Source organism: Pteropus vampyrus, unplaced genomic scaffold (assembly GCF_000151845.1).
Source record: "Pteropus vampyrus isolate Shadow unplaced genomic scaffold, Pvam_2.0 Scaffold261, whole genome shotgun sequence".
NCBI lineage: Eukaryota > Metazoa > Chordata > Mammalia > Chiroptera > Pteropodidae > Pteropus > Pteropus vampyrus.
Window position 1 is genome coordinate 1,265,402 of NW_011889042.1, and position 25,346 is coordinate 1,290,747.

A 25,346-nucleotide genomic window follows, 5' to 3' on the forward strand; every position below is an offset into this window, starting at 1 on the left:
GTCTTGCTCTAAGAGAAAGAACGGCTATTATTGAAAGTTGCCAAAACCAAGAATAACATTTCTTTAAGACTAGGTTTTATTAATCACATGTTAAATGTTAAACTGAATATATAGTTCATGAACATAGACAACTTAAAAAAAATCTCACAGGTCATACTGCCAGTTACCTGTAAGAACACTAGATATAAGTTAAAACTGAATTTCTTCAATTTCTTTGACTCTCCAAAGTATAACTCTCTAATAAAAATGAAACTCAAATGACACGTACCTGTGTACCCTCTGATCACACCTTAGGACAATGAGAGGGTCTATCATCAGGTCATTTTGAGTATACTTTTGTTGTCGAACAAACTTTATTGAAGGTTGAAGTGCATTTACTGTCATTACCCACAGCCTAATGAGAAAATAATCACATGTTCAAAAACAGCTATACTATAATTGAAACCCCTAGCCATTCAGTCCTTTCTATCTTTGAAAGATATGTTCAGGGGAAAAAAATAGAAAACTTGTATAAATGAACTTCTAAAAATTAAAAACTATAGATATCTAACCCACTATTAAGTCTCTAAAACAAATGAAGATAAAACAGTAAACACAAAATAGTTTCAAAAATATTCACCACTGTAATGAAATAATCATGGCATATCAAATAAAAATTTGAATTAAAAGCTCAGTAATACCATAATTGCTATATGAGTCTGTGTAAGTCATTCAGCCTCTCAGAACTGCTTCCTCATCTATAAAATTGGAATATAATACCTATAAATGAAATAATACTTACCCAAATACTTTGAAACTATATCTGGCCCCATAAATTAAGTCACTGTTCTATATTTATCATTGCAAAATCTCAATGTGAGATGCCACTTTAATATGAGACATCAAAAGACTATAAAAGTGGTTGTTAACTTGACTGCATATCAGAATTACTGAGGGATACACCAATATGAAGTGTATCTGATCTCTTACAGTGAAGCCCAGGAGTCCGCCAGTCTCATCTCACAAACAAAGCATGCCCAGTCTTAAATATGAACAGATAGCCAAGAATCACCAGAAAATAAAGAAAGCTTCTACTTTGAAAAAATTTAAAATATACAAACAGAAAAGGGACTCCAAAGAAACTGAATGTAAGAATGAAAAAGTAATAATTTTTAAACCTATAATTAATATCCTTAAAGGATAGAACATTTCATATATGAACACGAGAACAGGATACATTTAAAAATATTCAGATAAGAGCTCTTAGATTCTATGGTCATGCCACCCTGAACACGCCTGATCCCATCTGATCTCAGAAGCTAAGCAGGGGCGGGCCTGGTTAGTACTTGGATGGGAGACCATCTAGGAAGACTGGGTGCTGTAGGCGTAAAAGAAAAAAAAAAAGAGCTCATAGAAATTAAGAATATAACTTTTTTTTTAGATTTTTTTTTAAATTCAAATTAAAGATCAGAAAGTGACATTGAGGAAATATCCAAAAAGTACATTCAAAAGATAAATTTAGAGATAGAGGAAAAAACTCAGAATGAGACCAAGAGGTTTAAAATTCAAATTACAAAATATTCCAGAAAACAGGTCTACAGCCATGCCATCCTGAACGTGCCTGATCTCATCTGATCTCGGAAACTAGGCAGGGTCAGGCCTGGTTAGTACTTGGATGGGAGACCACCTAGGAATACCAGGTGTAGTTGTTTTAAAAAAAAAAAAAAATTCAGAACAGAAGACAATTATTGAAGAAAAAAATATACATGGAAACATTCAGAAATGAAGACATTAGTCCTCAGACTAAAAATGTCCAAGTACTCAGCACTATGAATAAAAGAAGACCCACACCAAAATACATCATCATGAAATAAATTCCAGAAACCAATGAAAGAAGAAAACCTAAAACTTTTGAGAAAGAAAAAACATGGTCACATACAAAGGATTGGGAACTAGAATAACATCAGATTACTTAACAGCAATAAAGAAGCTCTAATTCATTCAATAGAATGGCGCCTTCAAATTTCTGAAAGGAAAAATGAGCTACACCTAGGCTAAATATCAGTCACATGTGCGGGGAAGAATAAAAACCTTTACACACATGCAAATCTAAAAAATAAATAAATAAGTCTCCCAAACACCCTTTCTCAAGAAACAACTTGACTGTGGGTTCCACTCGCTAAAATGAGAAACTAGACCAAGAAAGAAAAAAACATGGGAATCCAACAAAGAAGAAAGGCAAAAGCAATTTCAGGATGCCTAATGAGCATATTCCAGATTCAAACACAAGGATGGAAAGCTCTGAAAGGAATGTTTCCAAGAAAAAAAAATGTTACTGATGTATTATAACTAACTATAAAGTAAATTTCCCTTCAATAATGGAGTTTGGGGATGAGGATTGATACAAAAAAAAAAAAAGGAAAACAACAAAAACCTGAGTAAATGGAAGAGAGGCAAATATTAACTCAGGGTCTGTGTGTGGGGTGTGAAGGAGGGCAGTTGTATAACAAAAAAATTGTAATCAAAGGATATCGCACAGGTCAACTATAAATAACGCTATTATAATAATATGCACACTGAGAAAAATAATATGCACACTGAATATTGCTTTAATCAAAAGTTTTGAGATAACTGTGTTGGGAGAAATGGAGAAAGGGAAAGTGTGTTTTGGGGGAAGAGGGACTCACAGGCGAGGAAGCAAGTAAGAATCCTAACTTTTCATCTTGTATAGTAGGAAGTCAAAAGAAAATTCTAAACTGAAAAGTTAGGAAATCATAGTAATCACAAGCATATTATTGTGATATGTGGGGAGATATAAATGCCAGAATAAAAAGATAAACAAACTGAAAATAGTTATCTCTGAGAATAGTCTAAAATGGGAAGGTGTAGGCAGACTTTATATGCTATTTAACTTCTTCAGTTATATGCATTTATTAATTTGATATAAGTTAATTTATTTATAATTAATTTACACATAAAAGTTAACTTACTTATAATTAAAAATTAAAATATGAATATTCCCAGACTCATTGAATCAAAATCCCAAGTTAAGTCCAGCCCAGTACTGTTTTTTTAGAGCCGGGTAGGTGTCTTTGATACAATCTATGGACCAGCAGACACCCATCTGACTAAAGACAAAATGATTAATCCAATGTATTCTAAACTGTGCTACACACTGAAATCATCTAGGAAATCCTTAAAAAAAAAAAAAAAATGCCTGACTCCTGCCCATGGACATTCTAATTTAATTGGCATGGGTTAAAACTTGGAGATCAAGAATTTTAAAAGCCCACCATGTAATTTTAATGTTCAGCAAAACTTGGAGCTATTGCAATGATGACCACAATGGCTACCTAAATCACAAGAGCCACAAATAACTATACATGAGGGCTCACTTTTAAAGAACGATCTCAAGTTGGAAATACTTCAAAGTTTCTCTGTTTCTTAAGATAAAGTGTATTCTTTTCCTTTAAGTTATAACAACTCTTTAATTAACAATCTTCAGAAAGGATTTATATTGTCAAATATTTAACAATTTTTTTCAACATTTAAGTTTAGGTTATCGTACATAATCACTGCTATTTACTTATCTATTACATGTAACAATACCCTGAAATTACCTTCTAGGCATCACAGTATTAAGAACCATCCATAGTTTATTGACTGTTTGAAGAATTCTCCGTGGAACCCCTGAATTCAACAGCTGGTTCATATTGGATGTTAATACTTCTGCATATGGTATAAGTTCACTGGCAGAGAGTAGAGTCAAGTGTTCTAGAATCTGCATCACTTCTGTGTGACTTACTGGGACAGCTGAAAATGCTAAAAGAAAAACTCAGCAGTCATAATCTAAATTCTATACAATTTACCAAAGAGGAAGTAATATTGCTCTATCAGACTACAGGCCAAGCAAATCAAGAAAACAATGTTGCTTTAAAAAAGTAAAACTTTGAATCCTAGCCATAGTTTTGGCTATACTTACAATAAAGGCCTTTAAAAAAAAGGTCATGTTAAGTGCAGTTATTTCACAAGGAACAAAAAATATCTCATTTTAAAAATCGCATTAGTAACTCAAAGACAAATATCATTTCCTTAGTGATTCAGACTGATTTTAAAAATTGGTTGAAACATGTAAATATGCCCAAGTATTGCTTTTGGTAATAGCATTCATTTGAAGGATTCAAACTTCTTGATAACTTCCTCTCGATGGCCCCCTTTATACATTGTAGGCACCCAGCAGACTACTGTTAGTAAAAAATATCTACAACTGTGCTCTTCAGTAGAATAGTCACTAACCATATCTAGCTACCAGCAGCTGAAATGTAGCTTGTCCAAAATAAGATGTGTTGTAAGTATAAAATACATACCAGACTGCAAAGACTTCTGGAAAAACAGTAAAATATCTCATTAATAGTTTTTTATGTTGATTACATGATGAAATAATAATATATTAGATATACTGGGTTAAATAATTATTAAAATTAATTTCACCTCTTTTTAACTTTTTTAATGTGGCTATAGAAAGTATACAATTATGTGTGAGTCACATCATATTTCTATTTGACATTGCTGAACTACAACATTATTAATGCATGGCAAGTACACTGCTCTACTCCATGGCACTTATTTCTGACAGTTTAGGACCTTCCTAAAACCACATGATCTGTTCAGTGATATAATGTAGGACCTACGAGGAAATATAGTAGCATGTCAGAAAGAAGTGGTTAAAACTCCTTAAACTCAAAGAGAATTACTCAAAATATATTCACCAAAATACTGTTGTACCCCCAGGAAAATTCTGCACGATTTGAACATTTCAATGAGCCTAACGTTTCTTTGTTCTACTAACGAAGTAAAGGATTATTGATCTACTATACCTTCTTGGAGTTGTTCAGGAGAGTGGTTTTTGGCATTATTAGTCAGGAGCATTCGCCTTAACAAGGCATCAGTCCCTGTGATTTCTTCTTCACAGATCCAATCATCCACAATGCATAAATGTGGGTAGTTAGTTGCAAGGAGACGTAGTAAAGCAGAATGCAACCCTTGAAAATTTATAAGAAGTCAATTAGATTCGTCATTCTTAAACACCAAAATCTTTAATCTTCTCTTTCCTCTCTCCCTTTCATTTTCAGCAAGACAAAGGAATTTGTACTTATACATGCATACTACAGTTTGAGAAATTCTGTTCAGTGGTTCAGCTAGGGAATCTGCTTAAACAAAGATAAGCAAGTGGTCTGATACACAGGAAGTTGGAAACTACTACTTTTCTCAAAAGTTCTCAAGCTTTCTTTCTGTCCTATCTCAACAGAAAAGTCTTCCATCAGGAAAAGATGTTTGATATAGCAGCAGTTCAAGAGTTGAGGGAGGAGTAAAGAAAAAAGGGAAAAGAATGTCCATTTGGGGGAGATAATATATGGTTTGGAAAAGGCCTCACTCAGAAGTTCTCATAGGCTTCTATAGGAGAACATGTCGTTTCCTCCAGCCCAGCTGAGAATCATTGCTATAGTTGGATAAAATTAAAGTCGCCCACTTTGGGTACCTAAAAGTTCTCAGGCACTTTATGTACATTTTCTCATTTTACCCTAACATTCCTACGAGGTAAGCAATATTGTCTCCATTCTACAGTAAGGAAACAGGCTGAAGACATTTATTAATGTTTCCACAGTCACATAGCTAAATGTCAGCCAACCAGAGCAGTACTGATGATACCCACAAGAGGGTGCATTAGTCTTCCTTCAAGAAGGGTTAAGGACAAACAGGATTTCCAGAGAGGCAGGTCTGGGACTGGGTGGAAAAGGGGAAGGGGATTAAAAAGTACAAACTTCAGGTTATAAGTCACAAGATGGAATGTACAGCACAGGGAATAGAGTCAAGAATATAATAATAATAATAATATAATATGTTATACAACATATACATATGTTATATATGACGGATGTTACTACTTATTGTGGTAATCACTTAGTAAAGTATGTAAATGTTGAATTACTATGTTGTACACCTGAAACGAATACAATTATTATATGTTATGTGTCAACAATAATTAAAAATAATTTAAAAAACAAAGTCTTTTTTAAAAAAAAGATTATGGAAGCTCAAAATAAATGGGAAATCTTCCTTTTACTAAATTAAAGACTTATCACTAAACTTTTGCTTATAGCATAGTTTTGCTATTCATGACTATTACTGTATAATATCAATAATGAGAAAATAAATGATACTAGAAAAATGTCTTTTTTAGATAGATGAAGTACTGCTGTAGTAAGTGCTTGGCACATAAATGTCTAAAAAATATTGTTGTTACTATACTATTATCATCATCAGAGTTGTAAGAGTAGTAATAATAGTATTAGTAGTAATAAAAAGTACTTTAGATTCAATCATTCCCTTATTATGCAACTTAGATCAACTCATAATACCACTGCTTAGTCCCAGTAGGGTAATATCTGCTTTCCTTCTCATACGAACTGCTTAAAATTAATGTTTCTGTTTGAAAAGACACTATAACAATCAAAAGTGATATCATTTTTAAATTTAAATATTTAAATGCACAAGTATACATAAAGTTAAGACTATCCAAAAACGATCACAAAAATGACTGCTTACAATAGTCAAATTAATCTATAGTTCATAATCTCTCCAATAAAACATGTTAGTTGCCAAACGCTGCCATGTATAACGTCATTTCTTTAGAAAGAACTTTTGCAAGGATATAATGCAGACATTTGGCTAAAGGTGACCAAAGAAAGTTCATGTTTCTCCTTGAAACCAACCATATCAAAGAAAGAAAAAGAAAATTCCAGCTTGAAAGAAACAAAAAAACAAAACTCAAACATAAAGAGGTGTTAAATTAAAATATTTTTTTGAAATTTAAAAATATTACATTTCTGACAGTTTTACAATAAAAATATTATAGTAATTCCATGCCATGGAATATTATGAAGCAATTAAAAACAATATAGTAGATCTACATGTATTGACAAGAAAAGATTCCTAAGACTCCAAGAGGAAAAAGCAAATCGCAGAGGAGATAAAGTATAATACCATTTATAGTTTTAAAAAAGAATTTTTACTCATATATGTATCTATTAGCTTCAATCATATGAAATTACATTTTTGTAGGTCAAAAATATTTGAATTACCTGCAATTTTATATGGATCAAACTGTAGGAAAAAAGGTCTGAAATTACACACCAAAACAGCTAGGGTTTGGGGAGTATGAAGGTGGTTCAGGGAATAACACAGTAAATGAGGTTAAGAGGAATTTCATTCTAGAATTGTTGGAATTTTTAACATTGAGCACCTATTAAACTTTATAACACTATAAACAGTAAGATATTTTTAAACAATTGTTAGCAGTAATAAGCAAGTAAAACAAATACCTCCCAATTCCTGCTGCAGTCCTTGAGCCTGTCGAATAAGAAATTTGATAGGAATCTGATCCATTAAAGAAGATGAATATGATTTGGGCTTTCTTTGCATGGCAGCTGTCAGTCAATGATAAAAAGCATAAGAGAAATAGTGTCAGATACAAGAGAAATCTTAACTTTCAATCCAAATGGGAATACAAATAATTTCAAATTACTTTTAATTCACTTAATCTGTGAATATAACTCATTAAGGATGAAGAATCACTACCAAATAATGGATACACAGGAAGAGCAAGAACATAACTAAGGGCAAGATCTGGAAAATATCCCAAAATAAAAACTAGTGGGGAGAAAAATCATAATGGGTGAGAGAAGACATCTGCAGAAATGCTCAGAAGGAAGGGAGGGAGGGAAGGAGGGAGGGAGGGAGGAAAGAAGGAAGGAAGGAAGGAAACCTGATAAGACTCCCAAATCTAATTAGGAAGACCAAATGCAGTCATGACCACATGGCTTAAAGCTTCATGATTCCAAAAGCTTTAATTTAATCACAGTATAATTATAATGGTGACTGATGTTTTTAAGAAGTTGGGCAATATAAACTTGACTCCCTTTTCTCACAACTTCTACCTTCAACCTGCTAACAAGACCACTCTTTTTTTTTTTTTTTTTAAACAAATCAATCTTAACTTCTGTTCTTTCTGCTGTCCTAATTCAATGCCTACTCAACATTTTCTTAAATATCTATTATGGCCCAATATCCCTGGCTCCAATTTCTCTTCTCTTTAATCCATCCTTCACATTGCTGCCATAGTCCTCTTATCAAAATACAGATTTAGCCAGATCATGTTCTCTGTACCTTCAAAAACCTTCAGCAGATTCCTAAATCCAACAGAGTAAAGGTCCTTGCTCAACACTATCTTTCTCTGCTCATCTCTACCATATTCTATATGGCTGGCACCTCGTCTCACTCCAAGGTACTTTGCTTATATGCCATAGGACTACATGAGAATCTCAACCAGATGTTCATAGTTTTAAAAAGCACATCCAACATACTTATTCTTTTTCAAATACAAACCACAAAATGTAAAGCTCAACATCTTTTTTTTTTTTTTTGGTTGAAGACAGTAAGTATAGAAATGCAAGTGGAAGAATAAAGGTTGAGAATCAATGCCCACACAGACCATACACTTCTGATTAGATATAATCTCTCTAAGTTAATAAATTAGCGTCCAAGTTTTCCACACCAATCTTTATGAATTGAGTAAGAAAGTATTTCAGAAGGCAGTTAAAATATAGGTTCCAGTGATGGTGAAATCTTGGTTTCGACACATGCTACTTAAAGAAGTTACTTAACTTCCCTGGGCCTCAGTGTTCATACCTGTGAAATAAAGATGACAACAGCACCTATCTCATAGAATTGTGAGGATTTACATAAGATAACATGAGTAGAGTGTTTCAAGTAGTGTCTGGCCCATAGCAAGCATTCAAATGTAAACTAGTATTATTAAGATTTAGAGTCCTCAAGGTCAGCTAGAGTAGTAAAGTATCAATATTTGAGTTTCTGGACCTATGAAATTGAAGATAAAATTCTGATCACATTTAAATGATCCCATCAAAAAACTAGCAGCCCGTGAAGCCCTGCCTAAAGCAATTAATTCTCTTTAACATGTCTGAAATACATTTAGGATATTTCTTATCCTTCAGTAAAAAACTAAACTATAATTATGAAAGGGCTATGATAAGATCATTGGTTTTATATATATAGCATGAACAATCACAATTCCAAATTTCCTCCAATATACGACATTCAAATCTAATATTTAACCTCATCCTCAACAAAACTGTAGAATATTTAGAATACTATTTACATTGCCCCTAGTTTTCTTTTTTTATAGTTAACGTCCTTTTTTTTAAGAAAAATTATTTTATTACTTCAAGTACACAGGACATTCGTTAGACATTTATATAGTTTATAAAACGATCCCTCTAATTGTTCTTTCTCTCCTCTGGCTCTCCACTTAGCCATTACATTAATGCTAACTGCATTCTCTATGCTATGTTCCCCATCCCCGTGACCATCTATAAACTGCTAATTTGTACTTCTTTAACCATTCCTAATTTTCATGACATTTTAATCTTTAAAAAAAATCCTATGGAAAACTAATTCACTTATGAAATTAGAGTAAACTTGATACCAAAGCCTAAAAGGAAGAAAGGAAAAGAAAGAAAAAAAAGGTCAATTTCATTTGTTTAAAGAGAGATGGGGAAAAAAAATCATATTAAAAAAAGCAAATCAAATCTAGCACCATACTAAAATAATATACCAAGAGCAAGAAGGATCATTCCAGTTAGATATTAATTATGCAATGAATAATATAAATACACCAAAAAAATTATCTCAGTAATTGCCAAAAATATTTACTTGATAAATTAATTTTTTAATGGTACTCAAAGAAATTCAGATATTGACTTAATCCAAACTAAATGTCAATCCCTTTCCTATAACTGGTGACAATTTGTTAGAAGATGATATAGAACCTATATAAAGTAAAATTTTATTGACATAAAAAAAATGAGTGCCTACTATGTATCAAGTAATAGTCTAGATGCTAGATATGGTAGCAAAACAGACAAAAATCTGCCTTCAAGAAGATTACATTTTAATTAGAAAGAAAAAATTTTGTCATATTCCTAAATGAAAAGACTTAAAGTTATAAAAATGAAAATTCTCTCCAAATTAATCTATAAGTTTAAAATAATTCTGATGAAAATCCCAGTATAACTTTCTTCTGTGAAATTTCACAAAATCATTACGAAGGTCAAGTGAAAGCGTAAGTATGTGAGAACAGACAGAAATAATGAACAAGAACAATGATGGTGAAAGACACTGGAAATGTGTAACATAAAGAAGAAAATCCAAAAACAGACATAAAATTTCGATGTGTATTAAAGCAACTTTCCAAAGTAATAGGAAAATGATAATTTATCATGTGATGTTGACAAATAGCCAATTATAAAATTGGATCTGTACCACATACTTTACACCAAAATTAAGGGTATACTTAAATTTTAAAAATAAAATAATGCCCTAAAAAAATGTAAGTGATTAGTTATGTAGGTTAGCACCTTGCTTTGAAAGATTTTCTTCCTCAGAAAATTCTTTAATTAAAAACACCATAAAAAATGATAATACCGAATATTATTAAAAATTGACACATTTTATACATATGTGGAAGTCTATAATGGTATGACCTACCTAGAAGGCAATATGGCCTTTTTACTAAATCTTATAACATTTCAAAATCTTTGACTTAGTAGTTCTATATCTAGGAATCTGTCATAAGGACAGAAATACTCATGCTTGTTGTATACAGTTAGCTCTAAGGATATTCATTCCTCCACTATTTATCATGGCAAAATTTGGAAATGTCCAACAATAAGGAATTTGTTAATGGTACATATTTATAAATAAATATAAAGTTATTAAAGATGATGTTTTAGAAAAAACTTTACTATAAAAGGCAAATGTTTAAAATGTATTATTAAATAGAAAGGGTAGATTAAAAACATATATAGTTGACCCTTGAATAACTCAGGGGTTAGGGGCACCAACCACCACACCACCCCATGCTAGCTCAGTCAAAAGTCCACATATAACTTCAGAGTCTCCCAAAACTAGCTATCCCTCAGTATCTGTAGGGGAATTGGTTCCAACTCCCCTTCTCCATCCATGGATACCAAAATCTGCAGAAGCTAAAGTCCCCTGTAAAAAGTGTTAAAGATCCACGCATACAGTTGGTCCTCTCTATCCACAGGCTCCCAATTCCAGATCAAGAACAGTAGAGGTAGGGAACTGAGATAGTGCTGTTCGGAACCAGATGGTGTGGCTCGAGAGCGAGCAGTTCCTGACGGAGCTGACTAGGCTCTTCCAGGAGTGTCAGTTGTTGAGCAGTGTGTTTCTCACCCTGAATTATGATGGTTGAACTAAACCCGTTCCAAGGAAAGGTTCTATGGAGGGCTTTGAGTTCTCAGACAAGTGTATGTTAAAAGCTACTGATGGGGAAAAGAAGATCAGCACTGTGGTGAGCTCCAAAGACGTGAATACGTTCAGATGGCTTATTCAAACCTATTGAGGGCTAACATGGATGGGCTAAAGAAGAGGGACAAAAAGAGCAAGAGAGTAAGAAGACCAAAGCAGTACAGCGGAAGGCACCAGATTCCCTGCTTTCACCAACTAACCAATGAATTGCTATTTTTCCTTTGGTTTTTACTTTTGACCATAAAGCTAGGTTTCTGGATCCCTTTCAATAGCTGTTTTCATGTGAGAGATTAAGGTCATTTTGGATGGAAGAAGAGCTATGATATTTACAGGGTAGTTCTAAGAAGCCATTTTATCTTAGATCTAGCTAATTGGTCTGTGTTGCATAGCTGTATATTCCTGGATTCTAGTTTGTCTCTGTAGCCATCTGTGTGAAGAACAATGTATCATTGAACCTATTTATCAGCCAAAAAAAACAAAAAAAAAAACAAAAAAACAGTACAAATATTTATTGGAAAAAATCCATGTATAAGTGAACCTGTGCAGTTCAAACCATGTTGTTCAAGGGTCATTTGTCTTATGATTCCAACTTGGTAAAAGATATCATATATGCAAAGACTGAAGGGTTTTCTAGCAAAATTCTAATGGTGATTACCTCTGGGCAGAGAATTATGAGTGGTTTACACTTTGGTGTTTGTACTTTTCTCATTTCCTAAATTTCCTCCAGTAAACACACTTTTAATAAATGCTCTTATTTTAAAAACCAGTTCCTTTTCATTAAGCAAGATATATAAACAATTAGGTAAGTATGAAATAAATTTCAAATTCTTGTACTGTTACTCTACAATGTAGTTATGTAACTACAGATCCCTTTTTGTTAAAACTTGATTTTATAGCTCTGAAACTTCAAGCTGCCAAGAAAAAACATCTGCCAATGTTTGCTTAAAAGTTTCTGCATTTTGAAAAGGGCAGTTGGCATTAACTTTCTCTGAGAAGAAAAAAATTAACTAACTATCAAGTACAAAGAAAAACTTCAAGTTCAGGAATTTAGAGCTAGTGAACATTACAGTTTCCCAAGCATCATAGATGTGTCTTGTTCTGCTGGTGACCAAGAAGGAAATTTCAAACATAACCGAAGCAGGAAAAAAAGGCCAGACTTTGTTTTTAAATGAAGTTAAGCTTGAGAGAGAGTTAAGCAAGTGACTCGTTTAGCTACTGAAGAATGAGATTGCCCCACTGGCTGTTTTAGAAACAGATAAATAGTTCCTCATATGTTTGATATTAATTACACTGTCTTTAACTTCAAAAATATCTAAAAATAAACTGTTTTACCTAGTAATAAAGTCTTCAGATGTAATAGGAAATGTTTTTTAAGTATAAAAACTGGAAATATAATGGTAATGCTCATATTTTAACTGGGTAATGGTACACAGGATTATAATATATTATATTGTCCTTTATTTCTTACACATATTCTTTGCGATGAATACATTATTTAACTAAAATTATACACTCTTTAAAAAAATATATGTGTATGTGAAAAAATATATATACATACACAAATATACACACTTTTTTTTATTTACTATGATATTCTAACACTTGGCTCAATCTTAAATTTCAGAATTCCATATTTGAGCTTCTGCAGCTACCTGGTAGCTGCTAATAACGTTTATTAAAAGGGCCAAAACCACAGAACAATTAATAAGGTACTGAAACTACAATACAACTTCACAGATAGAAATAAATTTGAGGCAGAATAATTATCCTTTGGCTGTAGAAGAGTAAAACTTTCTCACATTGTGACATATTCAGCTGTTATGTATTCTCCTTGGAGATGAGAAACTAGACTAGAAAAAAAATCTAGAATTCTCAAAAAAAAAAGGCCAATTCCTCCATTTGTCTTCCACATCTCATCTCTTCTCACCTATCAAGCAATCACTCCAGGGATTCTCTCCTTGGAATCAACCTTCCCTCTCTACTAGATTACTCCCAATAGCATACAAACATTCTCTTGTCTCTTTCACCTAAAAAAAAAGTCCTCTCCTCATCTCATTTTCTTCTCTAATCACCGCACTTATTTCTCTCCTCTTTACAGCTCCTCAAAAGAGCTGCCTCTACCCATCGTCTCCAGTATATCTCTTCTAATCTTCTTTCGAATTTACTACAATCAGGCTTTCATCCTACCACTTTACTAGTAAAACTGTGATGGTCAACTGACCTCCAGCAAGTTATAGGCAGTCATTAGCTGAGCCTCAATCATAATCATCTGATATAGGCGATCAGCTCTCTGGAATATTCTTCCCTTGGCATCTGGAACATCATATCCTCCTGATTCTCCTCCCACACTCTCTCCCTTGGTGATCTTATTTAATGTCATGATTTGAAACACTATATGTACACTAAAGAATCTCTAGTATCTCCCCTGAATTCCAGGCCAGTATATACAACCGTCTCCTTAACATCCCCACAGGAAAGTCTGTCAGACATTTCACACTTAACATGTTCAAAACTGAGCTCCTGGTCCCTCACAAACCTGCTCTTCCTCTAGGCTCAAGGCCAAAAGCCTCTGCATCAACATTGGCTTATGGTCTCATGAATCTATGGGCTAAACCTCTCAATTCTATCTCCAAAATATATATATACTGCTACCAGTCCAAATCACCACCTTTTGCCTTGAATCTTATAAAAACCTAATAACCTTCTTCTACTCCCTCAGTTCCTTTTCCAAGATTCAAATCAGGCTGAGTTGTACTCCTAACCTAAAATCCTTAACTTTCCAAATGAGATCCAAAAGACTGTTGCATAAAGAACAGAAGCTCCACAGGAACACTGGGCTGAATGAAGCATGTCAATGAGGCCTGGAATACATAATCTTTAAAAAAATTCTCCCAGTCCTAAAAATTCTGAGTGACTTGTGAATTCAGCATGGTATATACAAAAAAAGTTGGCTATACTATTCCCTGTACTTTGCTGTATTCAATTTTTTTTTTCCGCTGGAGTAGGCTAAATAAAAATAAAGAGTGTATCTCAGTCCCCTACTACAATATTAATGGTCTGAGTTCTCCCCCAGAACACCTCCTGGTGACTCATTCCTCTACCATCTATTTATTAAATCATGTGTCATATTCCTTAACAGAATTCATTATATGTGGATGAAAGTTTTCACTATTATCTAATGGATGCTTATTATTAGCCCATTTTGTCCCTAATATGACAAAGACTATAATTACAGTTATAGGATAGTATCTGTATAACCCTAACAATTGTAGTTGGGAAAGAAAGCTGCTGAGAAAGCCATAGAATATTTCAAATACAATACTTCTCACATAAATAAAAGAAACTAATCTGCCAAACACTGAAAAGTAATTTTAATATACAGCTTTCAAAAAGTAAAATCACTCAGCTGTGGCAAAATAAGAATTTCCCCAGCATTAAATACTCTATGACTATAGCTTTTTAATGACACTTTTTTTTGTTTCAAGTATAGAACTACATACACTTAGCAAGCCTAAAATACAGGTGAATTTTCTTTTTCAAATATAGGAAAACACACTACTTTATACTGCTATCTTCTATGTTAAATCTGACCTATTATATGAAGTAGCTAAGTTTGAAAGCCCAGTTCAGTTATAATTTTATTGGCAAAAGGAAATTCTTCTGTTCTTTTTTTTCTATTGATTTTGATTAGAACATTATTCTTCACACTAATGGAAACAACACAGGGCAAAGATTGAAATCAAGCAAAAAAAAATTCAGTTACAGTTTCTTCAGGTTTATCTCTTAATTTATATTTAGTTAATACAGTCACTAAAATTGTTAAAATACAGGCAATTCAGCTGCCTATTAATTAAGCCTGTTAAAAGGAGGACTGAGTGTTGAGGGGTGGTTACGTGACCACACATGCATATATTTATGCATCAGAGGACTATAAAATAATACTGCAAGGACTATAAAATAATATTGGAGCTTCTTAGAATGTTTGACCTGATTTTCTCATATAACAGCTTGGAATGTCACAAAATATAAGCAAATAAAATGAGGTATCACCAGAAACACTCCCATATGCACAACTTACCTAAAGTCTTTGTGTTTGCTAGGAGAGCTTCCTCATAAGACAGTATATAATAAAGCACCAAAAGCTGTGCTGTGATACTGAAACGCTGATTAAGACGGATGTTGTCACCCTGGAGATATCATAAATACTTTACAATAATGTTAAATATCATGAGTAAATTTCTGATAGCAAAAGCACTCAAAATAGACTATTCAGTGTTGCTGCTCCCAAGCTCAGATAAAACAGAAGAAACGATTCTGTGTTTGCAACTCAAAGAGACAACTTGAAGTTTACATTTCAGATGGCATGGGAGAGGAAAGGCAATATGCTTAACAGTCTTTAAAATAGAAAATAAAAAGACTTCAGCTGTTGCTCAACATAAATCCCATCAGGCTGCCTCTGTAAAAGGCTTACAAGAGACTCAAGTATTATCTGAAATTACCATGAAGAAAATTACTTTTAAAAGATATTGTACATTTAAATATATTTGTGAAACACGCAACTATTTTTTTCTTCTAAAAAAACAGAAAAAAATATGTTCTTCAAATTCTCCATAAATGAATCTCCATATCTTAGATTCCCAGGAGGCTAAACAAATCCATGTTGAATATGCTTAAACGTTACATAGTCCTTTGTTAAACACACAACCTCCAGGGCATTCCTTAGACTTTAAAGCAGAGCTTTTAAAAGAACTCAAAAAATGACTATTCTAAAAGCTGCTTGGAACTAATACCATTCTTAAATTCTTAAAAGTAATCTAAAGAAATGTAATCCCATTTTAAATTCGGAACCACCTAGAAGTCCTCTAATAATCAGTTTTTAAAAATGGGATAAGTGAAAAGAATAAACTAAAAGAAAAAAAAGCTAATTAATATAAAAGAATCGCTATTTTACCCCAATGACTCCTTGGAAAATATTGAGTATCTCTTGTTCTGTGACTGGCTGATTTGTGGCTTCTGGATTAGATTTGGATGCAGGAGTAAGTATAGAATTTATGTACACATCAATCAGAGGAAGTAACTGAGGATGGAGTGGAGTGGAGGTTTCGCACAGCTGTCTATAAATCCAATCCTAAAAAAGAAGGTCATAAGCACTAAATCAATTATGACAAAAAGAAAAGTGAAAATTTAAAAGCACATATAATGTTACATGATTTATGAATCAGTGAAACTATTAACTTTTAGCACTTAGAAATATATTATCCAATTTCACAATTGTCTTTGATTTAAAAACATGAACTACTTTTATATCTTCATTGAAAATATTGTCCAGTAGAAGACAAATCTAAAATAAGTTTGGGTTTTGAGTTTGGACTTTGAGTTTTCAATCTATTAATTTTTAAGTCTTGGGGAAAAAACTGTAAATCCCTTCTATATCTGTATTGGGAGCACTATACGTGTTGCTGAAGACCCCAGAGCAGAGAGGAATTTAGGAAGAGAGATAGTTCTTCACCACAAGCCCTCAGATAAAGAAAGGGGCTCTGACAACCACTTGCGGGAGACTATCATTTAACTATCTACCCAGATTGAGGACATGGAGAAATTTTGGGTGTGCATCTGGAGTCTTAATTCTTATCTATTCTTGCTAAAAATATAAAGAAATAAAAGACACAATCTAGCTAGAAAATAACTTCACTAAATCATAAAAACAAGGATAATTAAAACATATATTGATGCATATATTTATTGTTCTTTATAAATAAAAGAGCCTCTTGAAAACGTTCAAACAGATTTCTTTACTTGAGATTGAGATGTTTCTTTAGAGGATTTTTATCTGTTTGACATAACCAACTATAACAAATTAAAAATATATCAAAATATGTACAAGTTAGGTGTTAGGTGTCCTCGTGACAAAGGCACAAACACAGGTTATGGATGACTAGCAACTTTCTCAGTTTGTTGAATAAAACCAAACTACAGAAAATGGCAATTTCTTCTTAAAGCTTAATAAAATGCTATTATTAAAAAATTAAATAAATTAGTAATAGTGTACATTTTGTAAATAACATAACAGTTATATTATTTGAAAAATCTAAAACTAAGTTCCTAATTACTATAACTATATAAATGACTAGCAATTAAACACATTTTATACACAAACCCACAGTAAAGGCCTACAAACTAAAACAGAACTGGAAAAAAAGCATTAACTTAGGTTGTAGCTTGAAATATAAATAAAAGGTCATACTTTTATTGACACTTTGTGCTTGGTAAATGAACGACTCCTGAGAAGCTGGTAAATACAATGAATAGGCAAAAATCCAGTAATGTTGGCACTCAGGTTGCTGGTGACAGGGACTCGAACTGCATGAGCTGTGACAACCTTAAAGGGGAAAACAGTATTAATACATATGATAGAACCAAATACAAAATTATTCTGAAAGAGAGAGGATTAGCAGGTAAGACTGTCAATATTTAATGCAAGTGTGGTCCTTAGGAATGAATAATAAAAAAACAATTATTACAGGATTTGATTATTTTTGAAGGATGAGATAGCATATGTTTAGGAACTTGTAAAGTTCTCTAATTTTTTTTACTTTTTAAAAACATAGATATGTTGATGGTAGTGCAGTAAGTTAAAAAAATATAAAATTTGGAATCATAAAATCTGAGCTCAGTGACTTTGGATAAGTCACTGTCTTCTGAGCCCAGTTTCACAACTACAAAATGGGACAATACTGTCTTACCTGCCTCAAAGGTTTTTGTGAGGGGAAAAATTTTTTTTTGAGAAACATACGTGAATTATAAAGAATCACATAAACAGGAATTTTTATTGTTATTCTCATTGTGTCATGCACAAACCTCTGTCTTTCAAAGACCCTCCCCCAAAGTTATCTTCCAGTCGGTTCAAATTAAACGCATGAAAAATAACTTATGAGTCTCCTATGTCTTATGTGTGTTTGTTATGTGGGAATGTATGTGCACTGAGGGGAAAAGAGAGAGTCTGGTAAAGAGATGAGAATATTAATTACCCTAAAAGTAGCAACAACTATGGATCCATAAGTATTTTCAAATATGTCTAAGGTATATATCTCTTTTGTATTCTGAGATTTAAATTGACAAATGAATCTAAGAATTAATCTTAAACTTTAGAATAGTCTCCTTTGCTGGAAAAGAAAAATCCTTATGCTTATCCACAGACGAAAGTGCTGAGGCCAAATAAGAACATGTAAATATGAGAATAAGAAATTTAGACTCTAGCTTATGATCTAGTTAGAAATGAACCTTACAGCTTAAAGGTTTAAACAGATCTCCATTTTATTTTTCTTCTGACAAATACAAATGAGTACCCCATGTGAGATTCCTACCATCAATATCTAAGGCTATACTCTTAAGTATCTACTCAAAGTCTCCAAAATATGTAAATTTAAAACATGCTTTTGTATGTAGTAAGTAGCTTTAAAAGTAAATTTTAATACAACTATTCTTTACAGACATTTCGAAGATTAATCATTGGAAACTAAAAAAGAATAGAAAAAGACCTTATTATTCTCTTAAATTGAGATATACAAGTTTTCCCCCAAATAATACTCTAAAAGAAAGTTAAAGATGTACCTACAAATAAAGTTAAAAGAAGTACCTGTTCAGTAAAAATTTCCTGTGTGAAGATAGTTTTCATCCGGCTCAAGGAGCTTGGCTTAATTACAATCTAAAACAAACAAAAGAATTCCAACAGCATGTGAAAATATATGAAGCACAATTTTCTCTGGTAAATTTATTATCTAAACTGACTGTGATATATAAAATTAATGTTCAAATACTCTATTTCATAAGTGGTTTCTCAAATCCAACATTAAAGCATTAAAAGGTGTTTTTCCTCAGAAAATGAACCAACATATAAAGGTACTTAGTAAATACTATTACTGGCATTTCAAGTCAGTGGGAAGAAGTGGATTATTCAATAAAGGGAGATGTGACATCTACCTTTCTGGGGACTATATAGTAAGTCCTCAACATCACCGATAGGTTCTGCAACTTTAAGCGAAATGACATATAACAAAACCAATTTTACCATAGGCTAATTGATATAAACGAGAGTTAGGTTCCTATGGCATCTCCTCAATGGTGTAACAAATTGACATTGAACAAAACAACGTTATTCAGGGACCTGCTGTATATATATTTGCACACCTGACACCACACCCAAAATAAACTCCAAATGTAAAACATATAAAATGTGAAGCCACAAAAACAATAGAATATATAGATGACCATTTCAACAAACCTAAAGAAAGAGAAACATTTCTAAGCATATCAGCAAAGTAAGAACCACAAAAGAAATACTTAATATACTACACACACAAAAAAAATAATAATTTCTACATGGCAAAACAACTGGGAAAGAACCACTGCAACATATTCTACTTCTCCACTTTTAAAGACACTAAGGGTTATAAGATACATCGATAATCTAATAGTAGCTTTTCAAGAGGGAAAAAAGGGGGTAAACACTACCAATTAACATTACACGTCACCTGTAAAACCAATCACCTTAATTCAATATTGGGTAAAATATGTGTCCTGAAATCAATGAAACATGACATATAGCACCCTTTATATGTCAGTGAGGAAAAATGAATCAGTTAAAATCCCCATAGGAAAACTGGGAGACTGATAAGCCTTTCACGAAAGAAATAAACCAGCCAAAACATATAATTTTAAAAACTACAAAAAAAAACAAAACTATAAACTATAACTATAAAAAAAAATAATAAAAACCAAAGTTTCACTAGTAATCAAAGAAATGAAAAATAAATGAGACCATTTTTCATCAAATTTGCAAAGATTAAAAAGAATGGTAATGCCTAGTGATGGTGAGAGTATAGGAAAATAGGCACTTTCATTCACTAATGAGAATAGTTAGACTGGTATAATCTTTCTGGAAGATAATACGGCAATACTCATTAAATATCTTATCATCATATTGTTTTACTTAGTAACTGCCTCCTAGAACTCTATCCTAAGGAAATAATCCAAAAAGCATTTGAAGATATACATGTGTGAGTGCCTGTGTATGTATTTACATAAACAAAGTTTTTATCTAAGCATTATTCCAAAATTGAAAAATCTATATGGCAAAGAAAGGATCCATTACGAAAGTCATGATTACTCCATATGATGGATTACTATAGAGCCATTGAAAATACTGTATTAGAATATTTACTAACATGAGAAAATGCATCATATGTTGGTAAGTTCTTTAAAATTACAAAATATTTAATCAATTTCAAAAAAATGAACAGACATCAGAATGTAAACAGTAGTACGTTTTATGCTTCTGAACAATAAAATTCTATTTTTCCCTTCTTTTCTGTGTTTTCTGAGCTTTCTACATTGAACATCTATTATTCTTGTCAATGTTTTTATAATGTATTTTTTTCTAAGAGCCCTTGGTAAAATTTCAAACTACTGAAAACTAAGATTACTTCGAAATGAAAACAATCTATTTACTTTACACTATAGAAAAATTCCCAGCTTAGAAATACCTTCTTTAGAAAGATAAAAGGAAATTACCTTCATCCCCAAAGTGGAACAGACCAAGTCAATGATAGCACTAAGCTGGTTGCTATGAAAGTACATAGCAACCAATAATAACATCTCCCCAAAAGAAGCAGAGACACCTGAAGTACTGTTGAAACAGAAAAAAAATATATGAATTTCCAAATAGAGGAGAAGAAAACTTAGTTAGCTGAAACAAATGAAATTATCTTACCTCTCAAAATAAGCTTCTTCTTTTATCATCCAACTTAGCCACACTACCATTAGCTGCTCCTGCTCAGGTGTACTATATAAAACATATCAGAAAGTCACTGGTTAAAATCAGATATACTAGCATAAGAATAGGAAAGCATTCTGAAATTTTTTTGGTAGAAATTACTTTTTCCTTTCTTATTTTGAAATATCAACTCAAATTAATTGCTTGTTGAAATGGCCACTAATTGCCATTGAGATATGACATAGTTAGAGATGAAGAATGAGGACCTTTGCTTTCCTTCATGAGAGTGAATAGTCGAACCCTCTCAAAAGTATTAGTTATTGCATTTGCAAGTTAGAGAGAGTGAATATCCTCACAATCTTTGAAAATGCAAAGCCCCTTTGGGATTAAAATGTTAGAAGAACCATATTAACAGTTGAAATTTATTTCATTAGAAAAAAAATCCAGTGTTAAAGCTTAATCATCAAAAAGTCACAAATTGAGTACTAGGACAGGAACAAGTTAGCCCATCTTTTACCTGGAAAATGAAATTAATATATAGATACATTTTTTAGAAAAATTAAAAATTGGAGCGAAATGTGATCACTATTCAAAAAGAAAAAAATAAATAGAAAAAACAGACAACCACAGCTCATCACAGATATGAAAACTGGTTATAAAATATACCAAACAATGACATTTTTAAAGTGAACTCCTAGATTTAGATTGAAAGGTACAAGTTAACTTTGATTTGTGAAAACAATTTTCATTATCTCCTTTCTAGTTCATCGCAGTGTAAATGGGTAAAACAAAAACTGAAACACTTGCTACCCAAAGCTAAGAAAATTAAAATGGTCACTCTCAACCATACCTAAATCATTCCACTAATAAAAGACAGTGCTATGTTGTCGAAAGATTACAGCCTTCAGAGTCTGCTGGACCTGAGTGGGAATCCCTTCTCCGCTAATTACTAGTAGTGTGACTCTGGACGAAAAATTTAAATAATCTTTCTAAATTTTAGCTCTCCTATATATAAAATACAGATTAAAAATACTCACCTTATAGAAGTAATAAGGATTAGAGATAATGTTGAGAAATTACTTCAGGTAAATAGAAAAAAAAGCACTTCATGTCATGTACCTAATTTCACGTTCTCTTGAAACTCCAAACTACATTAAAGGGATTTTTGTAAAAAGCATAAAAGCATGGGATTATGAGGAACAACAACACAAAATACTGGAAGCTAGAGCATATATAGATGAGTGGTAACTGACTCAGCAAACCCAACAAAGCAAAATACTAAAGTGGCAGGAAGGAAAACTAACCACTTAATACCACAGAATCCCCAAAATGCTAAGGAATTAACAGCTCCAGGCAGTTCTGTGAGTGAGAGTGAAGATAGAGACTAAACTAAAAAGACTGACAATCTATATAAGGAGCAGACCTCCAGATCATCTCCTCCATTCTACACAACTAGATGAAAACCCGTGCTCCAACGAGAAAAGACTAGGGATTTATTCTCTGGAGATGTTAAAAGAGGCTGACTCTGAAGTGAGAAACAACCAGGGATATCTGAAGCATCATTCTGAAAGTAGGAGAATTAAGTGAATGATTATACTGCAGGCTGAGATCTCCCAGCCCTTCACCCTCACTTTTTAACTTTGCTTATGGCTTTCTAGTCAGGCCTTCACTCTCCAGGCAAGACAAAAGTGTTCTCTAAGACTCTGGTGAGCCTTAAGAGCTTCCCAAGCACCCAACTATGCATTTAGAGGTTCTAGTCTGCCTTTTAGTTTCCTACTTTTAAATATGAACAGACAATAAAAAATTACCAAACCGCCAGAAAAAGCTTCTAACTTAAAAAATAGAGACGAAAGGCAGAAAAAAAAGAAACTGAGAGAAAACAGTACAAATAAAATCTTCACTCATTATGATTAATTTCAGAGAAATCATGCTGCCATGAAGCAACAGACACTACACAGAAGAAACAATCAGAAAAAAAAGCTCTTAGAAATTTAAAACTAAATAGGATTAAAAGATAACACTGAGGACAAATCCTAAAAGGTAAAATGAGCAGTACCTTTCTGGAGTATGAAAATGTTCTAAAATAAGATGATGGTGATGGTTGCGTTAACTTTGTAAATATACTGAAAACTATTAAGTTGTACACTTCAAAATGAGTGAATGTTACGGTATATAAATTGTCTCTCAATAAAGCTGATTTTTAAAAAGCAGATCAACACAAAAATAAATAGGAAAGGGTAAGAAAATAAGATGATCATTTCATGAAGTCCAATATCCAAATAAGGGAAGGTTTTAAACAGAGAAAACCCATTACTAACAAATTATTTCAAGAAAAATTCTTAGAGCTGAAGGATATGAGTTGCCAGGTTGAAAGAACTTACCAAATACCTAGGACAATAGACAAAAGCAGACCCACACCAAGGCATGTCAGGCAGGAATTTTAAAACCCTAGGGACAAAAAGCTAAGTCTACATGTTTCCATGTTTCCTGTTCCAAAGAGCAGGCTACACAAAGGACAAGGAATCAGAATTCCATCAGATTTCTCAACAGCAACACTGGACATTAGAAGGCAATGGAGTGAGACTTGCAAAATTAGCGAAGGAAATTAGTTACGACTTAAAATTCCATACCCCATCAAATTATCAATCAAGTATTCAAGTAGAATAAAGATATTTTCAGAAATATCCAGTCTCAAAATAATTTACCTCCCACATACCCATTCCAATGAAGCAAAATAAGGGAGCAAATGAAAAAAGATGGAGACATTACATGCAGGGAACAGGAGATACAACAAATGAGAGGTAAAGCAAGTCTCCAAAACGATAGTGAAGAGTAATTCCAGGACAAGAGTTGTGTACCCGGTGCAGAGGTAACTACTTCAGACTGGAGTAGGTCAAAATGCTCCGGGAGAAATTTCCTTAAGAAAATGAAATTGATAGAATAATGAATCCAAACATCCTGACAGGAGGTGTATATTGGCAGTCTGAGGTTGCCTTAATATAAGCACACAACACCGAGCAAATAAAAAAGAAACAAAAACACAAGATAATTATTAATGCAAAGAACAAGTTTTGCTTAAGAAAAGTAACCATCTATTACATGGTTGTGCTTCCAACAGTGTAATATAAACAACTATATATTGGTCAAAGCAAAATTATAATATAATTGTACTGAGAGAATGGATGATAAAAAGGATATGTAGATATATATGTGTTGGGGACAGAGAGAAAAGAACGAACTAATTCCTCATCTTTCACAGGGGGAAGTCAACAAGTACTAAAATTGAAAAATCAAAATATAGCAAATGCAAACATGTTATTTAAAGATGGGGTAGTAAAACCCAAAAGAATCAACTAAAAGAAATGAAAGAAGTTACTCTTAGGGATGAAAGGAGGAGGGGAGTAAGGACTGCTATGTGCCCTAATAAATCTTGAAGAACTATTTCAACTCCTTTAAAACAGTGTGTACATGAAACTTTAATAAAGATAAAGTAAATGACTTGCACACAGTAGATGTTACTGATACCCTTTTACCAAAAGATAATACCACTGCCCATATCTAGACCAATTTTTGTAGTTAAGATCCTAATTAATGCTCTACATGTGTTTTAATAAACAAGAGCAAACCTCAAGATGGCAGAGGAAGTAAATGTTATCCTCTCTTCCCACTACATCAAAATTATAACTAAATCAAAGAACTACCACCCTTGAGAACCATGTAAAGACTAGCTGAACATAACTCCTATAACTACAAAGGTTAAAAGGCAAAAGTAGGACAATCATGTGTAATTACAACAATAAATTAAGGGATACACGCAAATACACGCACACAAAAGTAAAAGATAATGACGAAAGCATAAACATGGAAAGGGTGAGTAAAAATGGTAGTTATTATAGAATGTGTTCAAATCTAAGTGACCATAAAGTTAAAATAGATGCTATAATCATACCGTGGTACATATGAAGCATATGGTAACCACCAACCTAAAATACACAAGAGATATGCAAGAAATAAAGAGAAAGGAATCCAAACACAACACTACAGAGAGTCAATGACAAAAAAGGGAAGAGAGCAAAAGAATAAAAAAGGAACAGAGAAGAACTACAAAAATGATCAGAAAACAATAAAATGGCCAAAACTATGTACCTATCAATAATTACTTTAAATGTAAATGGATTAAGTGTTC

The 25,346-nt window shown here is 32.7% G+C and overlaps 1 protein-coding gene, 1 non-coding gene and 1 pseudogene across 5 annotated transcripts in view; 2 read left to right on the forward strand and 1 right to left on the reverse strand.

Moving 5' to 3' along the window:
• The window catches only part of INTS2 (integrator complex subunit 2), a 50,678-nt gene that overhangs the window by 12,176 nt on the left and 13,156 nt on the right, over nt 1–25,346 (reverse strand). For 3 of the 4 annotated variants that reach the window (XM_011375033.2, XM_011375032.2, XM_011375034.2), the window contains exons 10-19: nt 21,158–21,229; nt 20,959–21,073; nt 19,025–19,093; nt 17,633–17,767; nt 16,340–16,516; nt 15,467–15,575; nt 7,362–7,466; nt 4,857–5,021; nt 3,600–3,801; nt 269–394 (exon numbers count right to left, since the gene is read on the reverse strand). In XM_011375033.2, coding sequence (XP_011373335.1) covers nt 269–394; nt 3,600–3,801; nt 4,857–5,021; nt 7,362–7,466; nt 15,467–15,575; nt 16,340–16,516; nt 17,633–17,767; nt 19,025–19,093; nt 20,959–21,073; nt 21,158–21,229 — 1,275 coding nt within the window. The remainder of the gene's footprint in view (nt 1–268; nt 395–3,599; nt 3,802–4,856; nt 5,022–7,361; nt 7,467–15,466; nt 15,576–16,339; nt 16,517–17,632; nt 17,768–19,024; nt 19,094–20,958; nt 21,074–21,157; nt 21,230–25,346) is intronic. The other variant, XM_023520400.1, reaches the window with a different exon arrangement.
• Nucleotides 1,248–1,366, forward strand: LOC111729431. Its single transcript, XR_002776235.1, has one exon. It is a non-coding gene; the product is annotated as a 5S ribosomal RNA (ribosomal RNA).
• Nucleotides 1,573–1,691, forward strand: LOC111729437 (annotated as a pseudogene).